The sequence below is a fragment of the Caloenas nicobarica genome, chromosome 11 (genome assembly GCF_036013445.1).
Source record: "Caloenas nicobarica isolate bCalNic1 chromosome 11, bCalNic1.hap1, whole genome shotgun sequence".
In the NCBI taxonomy this organism is placed as follows: domain Eukaryota; kingdom Metazoa; phylum Chordata; class Aves; order Columbiformes; family Columbidae; genus Caloenas; species Caloenas nicobarica.
This window is the reverse complement of record NC_088255.1, coordinates 8,336,158-8,351,817: the sequence shown is the minus strand read 5'-3', so window position 1 is coordinate 8,351,817 and position 15,660 is coordinate 8,336,158. Positions and strand designations below refer to the sequence as shown.

At 36.9% G+C, this 15,660-nt stretch overlaps 1 protein-coding gene across 2 annotated transcripts in view; it reads right to left on the bottom strand.

Moving 5' to 3' along the window:
• Positions 1 to 15,660, bottom strand: part of CACNA1D (calcium voltage-gated channel subunit alpha1 D) — a 228,271-nt gene that overhangs the window by 16,581 nt on the left and 196,030 nt on the right. For both annotated transcript variants that reach the window (XM_065642847.1, XM_065642848.1), the window contains exons 39-41: positions 14,901 to 15,003; positions 13,710 to 13,811; positions 8,240 to 8,370 (exon numbers count right to left, since the gene is read on the bottom strand). In XM_065642847.1, the coding sequence (XP_065498919.1) occupies positions 8,240 to 8,370; positions 13,710 to 13,811; positions 14,901 to 15,003 (336 nt within the window). The remainder of the gene's footprint in view (positions 1 to 8,239; positions 8,371 to 13,709; positions 13,812 to 14,900; positions 15,004 to 15,660) is intronic.

Genomic DNA, 15,660 nt, shown 5'->3' with positions numbered 1-15,660 from the left:
TGTCTTTAAATAGGCTTTCCTGTAAATGCACAAGATGACTTCAAATTAACATGATAATTCTGTGCAGCTGTGCTTTATGAGGCATAATGGCACCTGCAATGTTTTCAAGATGGCACAAGGCACTAATACACCAGTGCTGTGTCCTAAATAGCATCTCAAGAGACAATTAATGATGCCCCTGTCTCTGACACAGCACTGAGATGACACACATGGGCTTTTAAATGCTAAAATAACAGAGCTGCAGGAGTCCCTCGGTGAGAAAAAATGTCATATGACTAATAACTGTATTTCTGAATTGGTCATTTAGAGAAAGAAGCTTAAAGATGCTTGAAAAGCACCTCATGCCAAAATATCAAAACATTTAAAAGTTAAACATGAAAATATTTGACAGTTAAACATTTTAAAAAGGTTACTTTTAACAAATGCCAAACAGATTTTAATTTAATTTTCCACATCTATAGTATGCAAAAAACAGTAATACCATTTTAGATGTACGTCTTATATTAAGAACTTTGTGTATAATGTAAGACTCCAGAGTCATGACTTCTAGAAAAACATTTAAATGCTTTTAAATACTGGAACTACAAAAATATAATTTTCCCTATATCTAAACTCAGCCCACATCCATTTTGTGGTATGGTGCAACCTACATATAGATGCAGTTTAAGCTTAATTTAAGAAGTGCAAGCACAATACCCTTATTTAAATAATCACTATCACGTACACTATTTCTAATAATGTAAAATACACTATGCTCCCTCTTTTGAGGCATCTTATAGTGATACTAGGAAATGGCAGAGACACTTGTAAGTTTTGCTTCACAGATTTTAGAAGAATGATGGATAGTTAAGTATATTGCTTTACAAACTCACTGGATCTGAAATAAAGCATAAACACGGAGTCTAAATACTTAGGTCTTCAGTGCTGCAGAATCCTGAAAGCCTGTGACGCTGAAAATGTTCATATAAACCATTACATTTATATATAATTAACATGTTTTTACTACCTGCTTATTTAATTGCAAAGAAAACCAAAAAGAACAAGAAACCCCAAAGCTACATTAACATTTTAACATAAAAATAAACTGAGGTCAATATGAACGGAATACAACGCAAGAACTACTGAAATAAGAAAACAGGCATGCAGAAAAATAGCTGAATTGACCTACGCTATAGCAGTGAACATAAGAGACATAGTAGTCAAGCCGTGATTCCCCAGTGTTGTGCATCTTCTCAGAGCCCGTCTCCTAACGCCGAAGCCGAGTGCTGCTCTACAACTACACAAAAGCCCCGTGCTCTGTCAAACCCAGACTCCCTTCAAGCTAAGCCCTTCTGTGAACACAACATGAACATGGAAGCACAATTAAATTGAACCTGATAACATACTAACCACTCAGCTGATGCTCACTAGAGGGTCTGGGTTTTTTTCTGTTTTCTTTTACTGTTTACTGCAAAGTTGATAGGACTTAGAAAATTTGCAGAGAGAAAAAAAGCACAATTAGTTTAATCTGAAACGTGTTCCCAAAATCAAGTTCAGCTTAATAGGTTTTTCCTGCTTGTGATGTGAAGGAAAATATTTTATTTCTATGTAATAACAAAGAGGGTTACATGTAATTAAATGTGAAATATAGATGCAAATGTTTTCTAGTTTACAGTAAGTATTTTCCCTATGAAAAATAGTGTAGAATTAATCGATTCACTCTAAGTATTAGAGAAAAGTAATTAAACTTGTTCATGCTTCACTTAACATTTATTTTACTAGCAATGTGACTACTGTTTGGCTCAATACAAATTTCCATCAGTATAGAAAGACATCTCTTAAACTACTGCTACAAATACAGTTTCGTCCTGATTTTACTCAGAAAATATATTTGTTCCCACCACTGAAGTATCAGTCAATAGCATACAAAAGGCATTGTGAGCCCTAAGGAATTTTTTTTCTCATGTCCTAGGGGCATATATGACACCACAAAACTGACAGTAGCAGCTAACATGAACTGGTCAGCTATCAGTTCAGAATCACTTGCTTTGCTTCTCTTCATAAGGTCTGAAAAACATGTGTCTACAGAAGACAGATCGTTCTAATTCCAAGGAAAATTGTTATTTCATTTCTGAAGATGTTTGTGGTGACAATATGCAAGTTTAGACAAACTGCTGTTGGTTATAATTTGAAGTGTCCTCTTCCAAGTGAGGAGGAATTTGAAACTCTACAGCAAAAAGACTTTCCTGAATAGCCTGGGCAGATAATCTCTCAAGACCCACTTCACTTTCTGCAGTTCTTCCTCTTCTCTGAATATGCATACCCAAACCGCAGCCTGGGTTAGGCTAACAGCAAACACTGCATCCTGGAGGAAAAACTGAGCTATACAGAATAAAAATCACCCTGAATGCAATTACTGTGGAGTAAGAAGGGGAATTCCTGCCTGCTGCATCCTCTGGCATTCACAAGGCAAATCCAGTTTTGCAGGGAGCTCTCTTCTCATGTCCTAACTCAGCCCAAACTTAATTGTTTCTTGTCCCTCCCCAACATTTCTTAAACCCAGTATCAGAAGCAGCTGTTTTCTTTATTCCAGTTGGGTCAAGGTTCTGGCCCCAAAGTGGTGAGGGGGCTGCCAGCGACATCCTCTTGACACAGTACCCAAGTTTTGGTCTCATGCAACCAAATAAAATTCAGGCAAAGGATGAGATTTTCAGTGTTAAAATTCCTGAACTCATAATGACCAAAAAAAAAAAAAAGAGTATTCTGTACTTATCCTAGTGTTAATTCAGAAGCTGCTGATTTTACAGCTTCTGCACTGTGCCCTGAAGGGCAGACACAGCCACTCCTCCCACTACAGCACCCGGAACAGTCTGATCAAATGCTGGACACAGCTGAATAAAATCACTCACAGAAGTAAATGTCTGCCCACCCATCACTATCAGTTTTCCTTTCCTTTCTCTAGTTTAGCTTGGTACACTACCATTACACTGTGAAAGAGCCATCTGCACAGTGAAAGAGGCATTTCTATGAAATTTTTTATCAAATTAAGGACCAAGTATCACCACCCTGGGAGAATGTCTTTTTAAAGCTCTAAGTCTTCCTATTAGAAAATTCAGTACCAATTTCAAATTTATTCAGTCTTGTTAAATATTTGCCACTGATCAAAATCAATTATAACATCCTCTTACTTAACAGTTTCAAAAGGACAGAGGCAGCAGTTTTAACAGCACTCCATGAAAAGTGCAGCACATTTCAAAGCAAAAGCAGAATCAAACGCAACTCCTTTAAAAAACTGCTTTGATGCTGTTGGCAGAAAGGCAGGGTAACTTCCCAGGACCTATAAAACTCTAAGAATCTTGGAGGGGAAAAAACACACCTTATTTTCTCATTGGTTTTTTTTCTTGATGTTTTGCATCTCTTGACATGTTTGACATCAGAACAGCAGCAGCCAAGACTATTCCCTTAGTGTAACTCCCTGTTTCTGCACATCTTTATCACCAATGTCAGATACATAAATATCATCAGGGTTAGGTAGTTAATGCATACTGCAAGAGGTGATTATTTTTGTTTTGTTTTATAGAGCAATATAGTAAAGGAAGAACCTAAAGCAACAGGTCAATTTTTTCAAACATTATCTGAAATCAAATTGGAGAGTGTTAGCATTGTAACTTTAATTAGAAGTAATTAAGGATGCAATAGGTGTGTATGTAAGAAAGCAGGGTTAAGTAAAACAGTTAAATCAGAAAGCCTAAGAACCGTAGTAACTGTTTCCTCAAGCCACTGAACCTCCCCTAACTCAAAACTGCTTTTCAGTAATTATGTGACTATACATAACAAAATATTCTTCAAAAGTAGGAAAAAAGTACATTCCTTGTGTTCTTCAAAAGTCAAAGGATGACAAAAAGTTTCTTGAAATTTAGGAGGATTTAATTGAAAAATATACATTAATAACTGGTTCAAGTGGGGTAAGAAGCTTGATAAAGTAAATTTTGCTGTAGTAGTTTGGCTGTAAATTGCTGGAAAAACATTTTGATGCCAATATAACTTCATGCATATAATGTTTTCATCTAGTGAATTGTGAATAACAGAAAAGACATTCGGGAGAAGGGTAAAACAAAGGTGCCACCAATTTTAGTTACTACATCTACTGCCAAAACTTCTTGACCTAACAAAAAAGTGTATCTTTTTACTTAACCTTGAAATTAAATCATTTTTGTGTCTCTCTAAAGGTAACATCTTCTAAGAACAGTATTTTTACACACACTCAGTCAGTCTGCCTTCCTAGCTCCACAGATTGAATCTTGAGCTAAATAATGTGGTTTCCGAGGGAAGATTTATTCTCACACTTGTTGAAACAGGACTTATTAACAAGACTAACGGAGGCCACCAGAAAACCTCATTGGACTTTCCTGAGCTCACAGAATTTCGTCCTGTGTTACACAATTCTCTTCAAGTAACTGAAGATGGTGTAGATGACTTCTTATCTTTTATACTAGTTTTTTTGGAAGTGCTTTTCTTGCTGCAACCATTACTTTTTATGACCTTGAATTCTAGTTGTAATATGAAGATTTTGCTTGGCAGTTCTACAAAACCTTTTGTCTTCCATGTCAAAGTTCTTATTGCACATCATTTTTCTGCCTATGTTAACAGAAGTCATTCCACCGGAAACAGCAGCATGAGAAGTAATGTTGTAAACAGTTGCTAAAAGCAAGGGATCCAACTTACTATCCTAGAACTTAACCAAAGGACTAGTTTAAAAAAAAAAAAAAGAAGAAAGAAAAAAAAAGAAAGAAAAAAAAAAGGTAGGCATAACTCTTGAAAGAAGCAGTGCCTTTGGCCATTTGACAGTTAGGTGGTTTTCCCTTCTGTATCTTCAAAAGTACTAAACAAAACTATCATAAAAACAAAACAACAACAAAAACCCTGAAAAAAACCCAAAGAAACAAACAAACACAAAAAACAACAACAAAAAAACCCAAACAAACGAACCGTAATACCACTGTGATCATGAGGAATAAAGGAAGGCAAAGAAGAGTGAGCTATGTTGAAAAAGATCTGCTACATTCTCATAAAACAGGGAAAATGGCAACATGCATTAACTTCTTGCCTCAACAGTTGTCCCAATAATTAAAACACAGAAGGGCTTTTGCCACAAGGAACAGATACCTTGTCTCTCCAAGTGGATGTTTGCTCCCTGAAGCCAGGCAAAGAGTGACATGGCCAACTCTAGGAACCAGCAAGGTTATAAAACTGTAACTCATCTCTTGCTTCACTCGATAGTTAGGGATGGATTGTAAAGCTTGATAACATGTTGTTTTCTCCCTTTCTTGCAGGAGACAGGAGATAAGGAAAGCCAGGCTAGAGAATGCAATTGCAGGCTTTACAAGATTCTTAGGAAGCATGTTCTTAACTAATTAGCTAGTTCTGCAGGTAACTCCAACTACCCCAAGAGAAAGTTAAAGACGTCAGCAAAAGTACAAGAGCATTTATTGCTCATACAACTTGTGACACAAACTGGAACAAGTGACATTGATCTATATCTGCTGGTTTGCTTAAGGATTTTGCAACATGACAATTGATCTGCCATAGGGTGAGATGTTGACGAGAATTTGAAAATATGGTTGGTCTGGTTCTTTACAAATAGAAGAAATGGATGGCTGGAAAGCTTTTTTCTTATTGTAGCCTCATTAAAGTATTTTTGTCATTTTATTTAAATAAGCAAACAATTAACCCTTAGGCAAGCAATTCCTAGTATATGAAGGTTCTGAACAACAGAGCTTGAAAAACTAAAGACAGACTTAGCCCAGCTTCTGCTGCTCTCATCTCTTCTAGCAGCGCAGAAAGCAGAAGCTGTTTGCAATGGTATTATCATGATTACTAGATCCTGTGAAATCTTAGCTAGTTTAAAGCGAAACTAAAGAAAAGCTGCTGCTGAAGTCACACCTCTGCCTTGGTTACAGGAAGTTTCTAATTTCAAAAAGAAAGTTCTCAAAACAATGAAAAGAGAAGGTAAATACAGCCTAGAATAAAAAATAAAGGTCCCATATTTACTGGCAGATTTCAGTGACAGGAACTCAGGTGTAGCTGAAGACATTTCTCCCCTCCAGAGAGAAGGCTGATTAATTTAGTGGGTTTTATTTTGTTCGCAATCTGTTCCATCCATACCTCGGTAAGCAAAGTCAGGTGCTGCAATACTCTATGCACCACTTGTATAATCAGTTTACATGGAGATATATAAATAAACAGTAAATTCATCTGGATTAACTGGGTAATAAAGATATAAGTCCACTGTGATTGCTATATGAACTTCCTTTAGTGTTTACAGTGGAAGTGTGGTGCATATTGACATAACAGTAATCACAATTTCCCTAAGAAACTGGATGAGAGACAGAGTGAAATTGCACGTTTCTGCCTTTCTTAGTATATTGTTTACCAGACAGATCTGCAAACTTAAGAGTTTACTTGGAGTATTTGAGAGAACAAATGGAAAAATAGCTGCTATTAGCTCTCCAAGAACTAAGTAACAGCTTCATAGTTACAAGCCTTTCACAGATCAAAATTTTCTAGATCACTAGCAGAGATTCATGGACATTTTTTTCCACTGTTCTAAATTGAAAAATATTTGTCTAAAGATAGAGGAAGAGGTAATTCTTTCCAGTTTCACCTTGGAAACTGAACAAGAAGCACGATCAGATAATAAACAACAGAGCACACTCACATTTGGAAACTCAGTGTTTGTTTCTATATTATGTGTGCAACTTTGAAAACGCAAGTTGAAAACTGTAATACTGTGGCTTAAAACTCACTTCGAGCTCCTTATGCTCAAATGCTTCTGAAATGAAGAAGTCTGCAAACTCAGTCCTAAAAACCCTGTGTCTTTCACTTTCCTCTCAACCCTTCCCAGTCTTTTTATCTTGTCCATTCCCTATAATTTTCAATTCTCTCATGATATGCAAATGTAGTTCCCACTGTCCTGGCAAGCCATGTGCTCACACATCAATAGCAAGATTCATGATGAATCTTTCTCTGCCTGTTGCACCTCTTACGCTTACGGTGACTGGGAACAGAATGTGTGTCAGAGCTGCCTGCAGGGACACGCTTAGGAAACAGGAATGAAACAAATGTTAGGGAATAGACTGCCTTAGCTTATTGAATTATTGCGTACACTGCTTCTTAAAGAAGTTGGTTAGAAATTGCTTATATAGAATTCTTTAACAGAGATTACCCACTTAAGACAGCAAAGACCATTCTGCTAGATCAAAGTACAAACCGGACGGAGTTCTAACAAACAAAACAGTATCTGAATCATGCTAACACATTCCTTCCCTTTTAGAAAGGGATTTTCACAACATATTGCTAAATCTTAGCATCAGCATGAAGAGCTATCAGAAACATTAAATATCTTTGTAGTTTGTATGAATCTATTCAGCATCAGCTGAAATTCAGAAAGACCCAATCCAACAGAAATGGTGCAGTGTATGATGTCTGGAATTATTTGAGGACAGCCTTCCATTTGCCTGTTTCAAAGTTCATAATACAAAGGGTATCAATGGAGAGAAATGTTCAGAATATACTCTTTAGATCACATATACTCTATGGACTGCTTGCTGCAGGCCGGCTGAGAGATAGGTGGCCAAATCTGTTGTCCTGGTTTCCATTTGATAGCTTGTGTTAAAAGACAGAAGTTTATGACATTAATGTAGCATGCTCATATTGCTTTCTATAAAAGAAATTGATTAATGTAAAGTAGAAAACTTGCTAATATTTAAAAATAGCGATAGGAAAGTATTTCACAAGTAATCATAAATGGAAAATAAAAATAATAAAGAGAATTAAGAAGAAAAATGCTACCATACAAAAACCTCTTTACTATAAGGTAATGCATATTAGGAAGTTTTCTGAGAACTGGCTTACAGCATTGTAGGAACACAAGAAATTAAACAGTTAAAGCAAAACAAGGGACAGAAAAATAGCTCAGAACTTCATTTATCTGAATTTACATCAGCAACCTTAGACTGTGATGTATCAATTAAACTTGCTAAGAAATTTTGTAACAGTTGCTACTGTTCGAGTAATCCCCAGAGAACAACTTTTTGCACTTACCTTGTTATAGACAGAATAGCAGGATTACGTTTTACTTTTCTGATGAATAAGGGCCAAATAAAATCCTTGCAGCACTGCACAATCATCAATATTCATCTACCTGCTATTTCAAGTAAGCTCACAAAATGGTTAGTTAAAAATGTAAAAACAAAATCACCTGCAGAGCAATCGTGGTATTCTTCGCAGGATATTTCCCCACCAGTCCTTGTTCTTTGCGTTTCTTGAATTTCCTAAAGTAGTCCTGTATCAGGAAGGTGGCATAGAACTTCCCCACGGTTACCTCATCATCTAAATGAACAGACCAGACAGATCTCTCCCAAGTCAACACATTTATCAATAGCCTGTACACTCACATTGGATTTGGGGGGAAAAATGTGATGGGTGCAACAGGTACTACGCTTTCAGCTTACAACAATGGAATCTGTAACTAGCTTAAAAGCAATGTTTTAGCAAGCAGTCTGCACTCAGTCAGTTAAGTAAACTCATCCTTAATAAAAAAGAAAATAGAATAGTTTACCAAGTCTCACGTACTTCTAAATAAGTTTGTGTAAGTTTCTAACAAAACCATAAACCCGTTTGTGTATGCATAGAAGCTGAAAGACTGGCTTTAGCTACTTGGAATAAATGGATTAAAATAAAAGCTACTGTGTCTTTCATATGCTTATGTTCATAAGACTGACTCTCTAAAGTCCTGCTTACAACATCTCTCCTTTTTTTCCCACTACTGAACCAAGTTTGCTTAGTCAGTGTATCAATGTAGCATTGTTTTAATTGCATAAGGACTTAAGACATTTTTACACCCTGCTTTGCTATGCACATTTTTTATTGGTGTCATGCTCTCACTGTAATATCCGAGCATCTTCCACTTTGAATTTTATTTGTGTCCCAGATGCTCATGTTGGCCTGTATCTTCTCCCATTTATTCTCACTCAATAAGACAGATTCTAGACTCTAAGAAAATGCCACAGAGGTTACAATTTCACATATTTTCTGAGGCCCTTGTTCAACTGAAGATGTGGTCCTTAGCTGCCTTCTAGATAGGCTATGATGATAAGAGTAAACATGAAACAACATGGCACTTTCCCACATTATCATCTGGTATCAGCTGTGCAATGCTGATGGAAATGAAAATAACTTCCATCAGTTAATTTAGTGCAGTTCAAAAGGTAGGCAAACAGCAAGTGCAGTAAAACCTAGCATTTTTACAGAGTCACCATTGTGAACAAAATCCTAATTTCAAAGTTTTCAAAGTTCAAAGGCAGGAACCTTACGAGGATATTGAAATTGCCTGGTTCACAGCACGTTAAGAATGTGATGAGTCCTACTGCATCATTCAGGTGTGCAAGTTTGATGTCTTGATGAGTAATGCTTGCCAGAAAACTAGGAATAGTTTTCTATTCAAAAACATTGCTTTTGTTTTCACACTTTTTTCCCCTCCTAGAGTTATCTGGCATGAAGTTGGCTGTTTCCCTTTCTGCTGTGTTGCCTAATCTCTCCATCTTTTCAGTATCTTGGGATAGCTATTTGCGAAATGGTTGCTAGTTGGCCACTGCCATATGTGAAGGAGGGCTGGTGTGTATTAGGCATCAGTTCTCTCCATCGTTCGGGTTCATGTCCTGATGGGCATCAAGTTCCCGTCATTCCAGTTGCCATTGCTGAGCCAGACAGGTGCTTAACGCTTCTCAGGATCTGGGTTACTCTGTATAGTTGTTGCCTGATTAAACACAGAAAATCTAACGTGCCCAGACACATTTTAACACACCTTTGTTAGAAAGTATGGAGGTTTTTTTTTAGTTTATGTCATTTGTTTTCTCCATATTTTCACTCTCTAATGGAGCTTTTGGTTTTGCTTTTACATATAAACACATTGTTACACAAATTTTTTCTGTTATTGATTGTCAAGCAAACTCTCTAATCAATTGTCACATACTGTAATGTAGCACATGAACATTTGATTAAAACAGTCTTGTTGTGTCTTTGTTTTATCAATAGTAATAATATGTTCCAATATATCTCACTAATGATAGTATTTTTACCTGTAATATGACAGCTTTTGCTAATTTAAATTTAATTAACTTTCCTCTTTTCATGACTTGCTTTCACATCTATAAAAACAACGTGGTAATGTTTCAAAGCAAAAATAATTATAATAATTGTTTAAAAATATCTTGGTTGGGAGACCAGTCTGTTGCAGGAAGTATCTCAGCACATTAACGAGCCTGCTCTGCCAAATTCTGACATGTCTTCAAAGGCCCGACTCACCCCAATGGAAAATAGCAGAAACTCCAAAGCTCACCAGTCTACAGATTCAGTCTCAGCAGTAAAAAGCTTTTTAATTGACTTCCCAAATCTAATTTCTAAACTTTTTGCGAGCATCTGCTTTGTCGTCCATCTGTAATCTCTCTTGGCAGCTCCACAGGAGACTAGCAGTGTTTTGTATTAGGAAGAGATCACTTATAAGGCATCTAAACTAAACTTGTCTGCCTTAGTTTAGCTGAATCCATAGATCTGCAACGTAGCCTTGGTCAAACTCCCCACATAAGCCTTTCCCCATCCTTTACACTATTTTGTTTCAATTATTTGAACAGAACTTTTAAGGAAGTGATATAGCAAATGGCTCCTAGAAAGGACAAGCACATAGAAGTGACAGACTTGATATAACATGTACTACTACGGGTTACACTTAGAGCATATCTCACACCAGGCTATGACATTGCACAACTCCTGACTGTACCTGAGATGACAGCACCTGCGAAGTCTCAGCACGCAGAAATGAAGGCCCCTTATTGATCACTCTGGCCATGCACCATCTTTTTATAAGCACATTAGATGGATGCATTACCAGTTTGCTGAATTGTGCATGCCCACATCTGTGTGTACAAACGATGTGTGTGTACTTCCCAGGCACAGCCAGTTGTACCGCAGACACGCGCAAGAACTGAAGCATGGCCAAGGGGAGCCAGCCTTGACTTTGGTTTTTGAGTAACACACATATAGCCAGATATGGACAGGTATAGGGAGGCAGCTAAGCGTTACTGACCACAGAATAGACAAATCTACAATTACAATTAGTGACAGCAAAAGGAATCATTTCAGCAGGAAGTTTTTGGAAGAGGGTAAAAAGTATTAGGCAGGATTAAATGGGCTTGTAGGGGAGGGTGGGGAGTCTAGAGCATACAGGCAAATCTTAGTGAGTTGCATGTATTTCTTTTACTCTCTAGTCTCCTAAGAATGTTAAGTCATTCATACGTTCAGGCATTTGACTGACATTCTATGTTTTGCAAAACACTTTCATTTTTCTGTACTGAAAATGTGTTGCTAACTATTAACAATTTAATTAAGTTATAGTAATAGGTTATTTAACCAGTACCAAAAATTAACTGTCCGTTTCTAGTGTATCTATTAATAATTCAGGAAAAAAAAAAACCGCTATGCTGATTATTTTCCTTCTGCTCTGCAAATAATTGTTTTCTTTTTGTTCTGGAGGCATGGTCACGAGCACACACAGGATCTAGCATTCACTAATACCAGCAAAAGTAATACTGGTGCAAAACATTATAAACTAAACCGCCCAATACTTTTAAGTGCAAGTGATTATAACATATTGAATATGGATGTTTTGTTGATTTATATTGATGAGAATTTTCTGTCTCCTAGTAGATTGTTATTATCAGCTGTCACTGGTGTTATTGTCATATACAATTTTCTATTGAATATTAAGCATCAATAGAGACTACTTTCTACTGTATACAAATCTATTTTACACTCCTATGGCATATGAATGTAAAATAGCTATATTCCTCTTTTTCTAGGTGGGTTACAATATTTTCAATTTTCCGCTAAGTCACAACAAAGTCCACAGAGAAACAAACCAAACTGAAATAAAAAATTCATTAATCTTAAGGACTTCCCAACATATTTGTATTTATACGGGTTGTAGAAGCCATACACTGTTTCCTATCAATCAAGCAGTGATCCAGGTTTTCAGCCTTATAGCTACGCTGAAGAGCTACACTTGCAGAATAAATATTAGCAATGAGTTTTAGTATAGCTGAAAATAAATATACAGCTTATATTCAGCAATGAAATGAAGCTGAAGTTAACTGTGAGTTACTATGTAAGATTAGTTCTCGGGATGTAATCTTTACAGATTCTTTGTCAGATTGATTTAGGCAGGCACAGCTCACTATTCTGAAGCATGCATCTCTATTTCGATTAAAAAATGTAGGGGAATCAAGTTGGCAAGAGGCAACACTAATTCCATGCCACCACCCTAAAACAGAATTGCTTCAGAATATTCGGAAAGACTCATAGTTGAAAGGAACAGAGGCTGCAGAAAAAGCTCAAGCACATAGTTACAACAATAACAAAGCAATTCATCTATGCCATGCAAGCACTTAGGTGTACAGCTAAAAACAAGAGAGTAAAACACAAAAAGTTGTTTTAAATGTGCAGTATCAGTTCCCCTTTGGATAATCGAATTTGCTACATTTTTGCCTTTGTCCCAGCTGTTAGCTGGCGGCCACCATGCCAACAGCAAGTGGCTCCCTCCAGCGACAAAGCTCCTGCAGCTCCTGAGCCTGAGCATCACCTGCCACAGGGACCAGCCTCCACCACCAGCTGGGATCTTGGGTCTGCTTCCAAACCTGAGCCTGCCCAGTCTTGAAAGCTGCCGTAACACTACAAAAGTACAATAAACTACAAGAAATAGCAGACGATTACAATGGATCTGTGTATTGGATGTCTAGAGAAATATATCCTGGGTGTGGGTGACAGTGCACCAGATCCTGCACCTTTAAAACTTGAAAAAACAAGTAAAAAAACCAGTCACCTAAACCTGCACTACAGCATGTTAATAAAAAAGTATATATCGAAAAAGGCTAAATATATATATTGGAATATATATATATTTAAAAAGAGAGATATAATGAATATTTGACATTTCATTTTACAGCACGTTGGAACAACTAATATACGTGCCTTAGAATTCTCACAAACGTATTGGTGTCATTAGAATTTAGGTATCTCTTTACATGGGCCATATTCATTTCTCAGTCATACTGGCATAAACCTGAACCATTTCCATTATCTGTTGACTATGGAACTGCTCTGGTTTAAACCAGTGTAACTGAGATAATTTAGCCTTTTGCTTCATCAGTTTAGCAACAAAACTATTTTTAAGCTGGTAATTAAAACTTTCTAGTTTTCTCCCAAGAAGTATTCAACATATACAAGGATATAAGCTATAATGTAGTGTACATTGTCAAGCTTAATTAGCACAAAACATGTTATTTTGCTCAATACATTGAAATAAAACTAAGTTTAGTTTATTTTGCTGAATGACTAGAAATGGAGACTAGATTTAGGCCTAATAAGGTGGTGTTTTCAAGCAAGAAAATAAGCATAACGTTTTCCTCTCTTCCTTTTTGATCTGAGAAAGTTGTATTTAACAGTCCTATATGTATTATGTAACAGGATATAATTTTGTCTATTTTGTAATAATTGTTTGTTGTCCTTTAATGATGTTATAATTTCAAAATTTAGTAATTTTATTTCTTTGGTTCCTAACAACCTAGAAAAACCACAATGTACCGAGAATAGCATATTGAAAAGTTTATCAGACTGACCGCCAGCTGGAGGGACAACTTGGTCAAGTAATTTCATGCTCGTTTTCTTCCATATTTTCTTTATAACCGCTCTAAGTTCTTCATTTGCTTGCTCTAGGTTACCTGTGGCAATGACATAGAAAAACAGAGGATGGAGATTATGTTTCAACCAGCTGCAATGAATGATCCTTTGGATATTAATTAGCTCTATACAAATAAATACTGTGATAAGGCAGCTTTGCAGCAAGCCTAAGCTACAGGAAGTAGCAGATAACACTACTATAACTAAAGAGAAGCAAGGGTGTAATACGGTGAGCTCCTGGGGCTTTCAAATCAAGTCTGGAGCACCGCAGAGGTCAAACTTAATTTACGGATCTTGGCTCTACTCTGGCACTGCTTAATAGATTGTCCAGAAAGTGATGACTTGCTCTTTACAAGCCACTTCTTTCTTGATCCAAAGCTGAGCCTTCGTTTGTTTAATCATATTAATTGCTCAGTTGTACAGGCTTGAAAGTTCAGACAACTGACCACTGTCAGTTTTTGATCTCTTGCAGCGCTCACCTAAACCACACCGATGCTTGAGGGTGCTTAAATCAGTTTGTTATTGGCAGTGGAACTCAAACACTGCTGAAAATAGCAGAAGACATGGAACAGAAGGTAGTAAAAGATGGTAAAATAATGAAAAAAATGTATGAAAACAGAAAGAAAATTCCTTGAAACATACCACTATTTTTAAAAACTTTCCCGTCTTTTAGGCAAATGACAGAAATCCATTCACCCCAGTCAGAACCGGCCTTGACCAAACTGGGGATGTTGCTCTCAAGTGTGCAGAAGTTGCAGTTGCACCAATGTGGGGTCCAAGGCACCAAGTTAAAGAGTGGTGAGGAAGAAGCATCTTGGTTGGACAGAAAGGGGAACTCGTTCGTTCCTTGCAGCAGAACTCCTGTTAATGCCACTGCTACATATATTTATCAGACCAGATAAAAGCGTACAATAATTTCTGAGATTCCTTGGGCTCTGGTCTCACTATCCCTTTCATTTTCTAGCAAATCATTCCCAGCCACAGTGAATACAACCCATGATTCAAAGGCAAACCAAATCCAGTGAGGCTAAGGCAGCCTTACTCATGTCCAACAAAATGAATAAATTGTAACTTTTCCTCATTATTCTTTGTGACAAGTGTAGTAAAGGCTTTACAACCAAGAACCTTACCTTCCGTTTTTATCTTTAGAGCAGTCCTAACCAAAGCAAACAAAGTAGCATTGAACATGACGGTTCCATCACTATTTAGTGGCATATTCATGGCTACTAACCTCTGTAAATGAGAAAAACAAAACAAATGTTGGTGCAGCTTTGTTTGAAAAACACTTCCTATAATGTTCATTTCTGAAAAGCTGATGTATTCAAAGAATAATATTAATAAAAATTATCCATTTAAATTATATAAGCCTGCAAAAAAATTTGAGCCTTCCATCCCAGCTGTGTACAATAACCACCCAATATTTCTTCTTTCTGATATTAATCACATGGATGCTTATAAAAAAGGTAAAACTGTCCAGTAGTTTGCACGAGCCATTTATTGAGTTAATTTGCAAACACTGAAGCCCAGTCCTTGACTACAACTGTAAGTCACACTATGGAAGTATTCAGGACAAACGCGGTTATTTAAGAGCATGGACTCCAGGTGCAGTCATGTTCCAGGTTTCCCATGGGTTCCTCCAGCCTCATGCTCCATGAAGAACCACAGCAGCAGGTCTGCCATGTATTTCTCAGGTAACTCTTCAGTGATGCTGTGCATCTTCTATGCTGTCTACACTGAATTAGTGTGAAAGGAGCTTTCCTCTCTGGATTAGTCCGCCTCTGCATTAGTGCTCATCTTTTAGAGCAGTATCTCTCTGATCCTGTCTGTCAGAAGAACTGTGTTTAATCTATCAAAACATTTTCCTAATGTCTGACTTGGATTTTCTTCTAG